At 58.1% G+C, this 2958-nt stretch overlaps 2 protein-coding genes across 2 annotated transcripts; one reads left to right on the top strand and one right to left on the bottom strand.

Moving 5' to 3' along the window:
• Window positions 1–125: 125 nt before the first annotated feature.
• Window positions 126–500, top strand: SPRG_17970 (hypothetical protein; the record flags this gene model as incomplete). Its single annotated transcript, XM_012357389.1, has 1 exon — window positions 126–500. The coding sequence occupies one exon, from the start codon at window positions 126–128 to the stop codon at window positions 498–500; it is 375 nt and encodes a 124-aa protein (XP_012212779.1).
• On the bottom strand, window positions 489–2196 carry SPRG_17971 (hypothetical protein). The gene is made up of 5 exons (XM_012357390.1): window positions 1755–2196; window positions 1548–1700; window positions 1467–1499; window positions 977–1427; window positions 489–922 (listed from the first exon to the last, which is right to left on the bottom strand). The coding sequence occupies exons 1-5, from the start codon at window positions 2114–2116 to the stop codon at window positions 542–544; spliced, it is 1380 nt and encodes a 459-aa protein (XP_012212780.1). The 5' UTR covers window positions 2117–2196; the 3' UTR covers window positions 489–541.
• Between the last annotated feature and the right edge of the window lie 762 nt (window positions 2197–2958).

Genomic DNA, 2958 nt, shown 5'->3' on the forward strand with positions numbered 1-2958 from the left:
TGGCCGCGCTGCGCGTGGGGTCGTCGGCGCTCTGGGGCAGCTACCTCTTGCAGCAAACGAAGGAAGGGACGTTCGACTCTCTCTGCCACCACACGATCGCGGACCTGAGCGTCGAGAGCACGAGCATGCAAGCACTCCTCCCGCACGCCCACGCGTGGCTTCTGCTCTGGGCAGCCGCGATCGCCAAAGGGTCGTTGACGGTATCAACGATCGCGTGCAACCTCTCGCTCCTGCCCGAGTGGGTGCCGCTTCTCAGCGCGCACGCCGAGCTCCTCGACGCACTCGGACAGAGTGTCCATACAGCGAGGGACCTGGGCGCGGCCAAAAGTTTGGCCAACTTGTGTACGTGGGCCAGAGAGAGTCAGGCCGACGCCCCTGCGCTGCAAGCTGTGCTTCGAGACCGAGCCGAGACGTGGGCGGCCTTGGCGGCCTCGACCAGCGACAGCGAAATGCAAGCCATTGCGATACAAATCCAGCACACGCGGCAGGTCGACGCATAGCTTCTGTATATTGATCGTCTTCCGTGCTATTCCATGTGCGCTCACGTTGGTTTGGCATTGGTGCGTCGCACATGGCGCGTCGGCTTGGTCGGCGATGGTTTGATCGGAGACGGTTTGGCGGGGCATGCTTTCTTGAGCTCGGCAATGTACGCCGGATTAAATATCGGCACGTACACGACAGGCGAGTCGGTGCCCTGGGGCACGATCACTTGCTGCATGAGCTTGCTCCACGGGTACACGCCGCCGTCCTCGAGTATGTGCGCGGGGACACCCAGGAGATTCTTTCTCGCAGTGTCCTTGTGTTCGATGGGCGGCAACGTCTTGTCCGATTTCGTCGCCGCTTCCTTTCGTACTTCGGACGCCTTGTCATCGTGTATCGCTGGCTTGCGCTGTCGTGGCGCCTGTATTCGAGATGGGGGCTTCTACGCTTCAACGCTGAGTCCTCGGATCGTACTATCAAATATGTGCGTTCTTACGACGGCCGCTCGCAGTTTGCGGGGGCTCTCGGGGGGCGCGTCGAGGTGGGAGGCGCGAGACCGTGTTGGTCGAGCGTAGCTCGGGGGTGGGTCCTCGGGCTTCTTTTCTTCCTCTTCGTTGGAAGACTCCTTGGTCATGGGGATCGGGTCGAGCTTGCGCGGGCTATCTCGTCGCGGACTCGTGTGTCCGGCTTTCTTGGGGCTCGTGCGCGGCGTCGGCGTCGTTTGTGCTGTCTGGTGCAACTGCACATAGCTCTCGTTTGCAACGAGCGGAGGCTTGGTCGCTTGGCGCTGGCGCTGAAGACGCGTGAGCTCTTCGATCTCCTTGACGACCTTTTCAATTTCAATGTCGTAGTGCTCGAGCTCGTCGAGCAACGTCGATGTTGTGGACACGGGGACCGTTGCTGCTGGACCCACCAACATCGAGCTCCCTGTAAGCTCTGGCTCGTTCCTACACGAGCTTCAACAACACATATCATCGCGCGCATACCGAGATACGACTACTGGCATCCCGGATGCTTTGCTACATCACACGCGCCGTGAGAAAGGTAGAGTGAGAAGCATGACGAACATAGCCATGTCTTTGGACCGGGGCGGCATCGTCGCATCTGTGTCAACGTCCGCGATAGCGACAGTGCTGCTGGACGCTGGCGGCGGCGCTGGGTAATGTACAATGGGCTTCTTTACAATGGCGTGGATCCGGCGTGGAGACGCCTGCATGAGCCTACGCCATCCACACTGCATGAGCTTATCTTGCTGCAAAAAAGCATTTGGTTACGCTGGCTCGCCTTGAACGGGGGTTGTTTGTCCCTCTTGTTCACCCACGCTCGACGCTTCTGCTAGTCGCACCGCGGTCGACGTCATCTCACCGTTTGCTCTGCGTGTCGTCTCATCTGTCGTCGGCTCATCGTCTTGATATCTTGGCTCTTCCAGTTGAACTGTCGTGTCGGAGTCGCCGGTCGCTTGGTAGAGATCACTGGGTTTCTCGGAAGCGGTGAGGCCGCCATCATCTTGGTAGGAGTCATTTTCAGTCGCTTGAACAGACGTAGGCTCCGGGATCAAGCCGTCGTCCTCCGGGCCCATCATTGACGAGTCTTGCGCGGTCGAAGGTGGCTTCAAAGTCGTTTGTGGCCTTGCCATCACGTGACCAAAACCGCCATCCTCATTGCTTCTTGCGTCTTCGAGGTGCTCAGACCGTGGAGAGTACGGCGCAAGCTCTTCCAGCTCGAGCTTCTCTTGCACAGGAGCAGTGCTAGGCGACATCAAATCCATGAGCTCGACAAATGACGTCGACACGTCAACGTTGGTGGGTGGTGTGGCCTTCGGCTCGAGGGCTCGACGCGCTGCCTCGGGCTCGGGGGGGCCTTGGGCTTTGCTTTTTTCGGCTTGGTTTCTTGCCTATCGTAACAATCGCACTCCCACCCGGTGAGTTGTTGTGTTGAACCTGGCGCGGGTCTCGAGGGCGAGCTCTTCTTCATACGTTAGGATCCGCATCTTCTCCTCCAGCGTCCCTTCACCATCGCTATCGTCGTCGTCGCTGCAGTATGGCGACATGTCCAGGATCGACGACGTTGGCGGCCGATGCCTCGCCATCGCACCGTTTACGTCTGCTGAAACCGATCTATAATAAAGTTATAAACTAGTATACTACCATTCTTCTTCATACGTATATTGCCCAATCTGTACTCGATAGCGTCTATAGCCTGTACATCAACTCTATACGATGCACGTACCCTTGCGTGCCAAGCGACAAGTCCGGGGGCTCCGTTGTCGGCGCCGCAGTCTCGGCGCTGTCGTAACTGAACCTCTATCATCGCATACCTCGCTTTTTCGATGTTATAGAATATTGAGTTTCAAAGGTTTTCGAATGGACCGTTTTTCGATATTTCCTCGTCCTGTCCCAAGATACGTCATTGCCAGATTCGCCGCTCGGAGATGACGAAGGACGGCCCGCCGCATCTGCGCTCCAAGACCAAGGACCC

This window comes from Saprolegnia parasitica (assembly GCF_000151545.1).
Source record: "Saprolegnia parasitica CBS 223.65 unplaced genomic scaffold supercont2.888, whole genome shotgun sequence".
In the NCBI taxonomy this organism is placed as follows: domain Eukaryota; phylum Oomycota; class Saprolegniomycetes; order Saprolegniales; family Saprolegniaceae; genus Saprolegnia; species Saprolegnia parasitica.

Excerpts from the sequence above, each read along its gene's own strand:
- SPRG_17971 (XM_012357390.1), bottom strand. The coding sequence starts at position 2,116 with ATGGCAAGGCCACAAACGACTTTGAAGCCACCTTCGACCGCGCAAGAC. Across the intron at positions 1,701-1,754 it reads CCCGTTCAAGGCGAGCCAGC|GCTCATGCAGGCGTCTCCAC; the intron begins GTAACCAAATGC and ends TGGATGGCGTAG. Across the intron at positions 923-976 it reads GCAAACTGCGAGCGGCCGTC|AAGCCCCCATCTCGAATACA; the intron begins GTAAGAACGCAC and ends GTTGAAGCGTAG.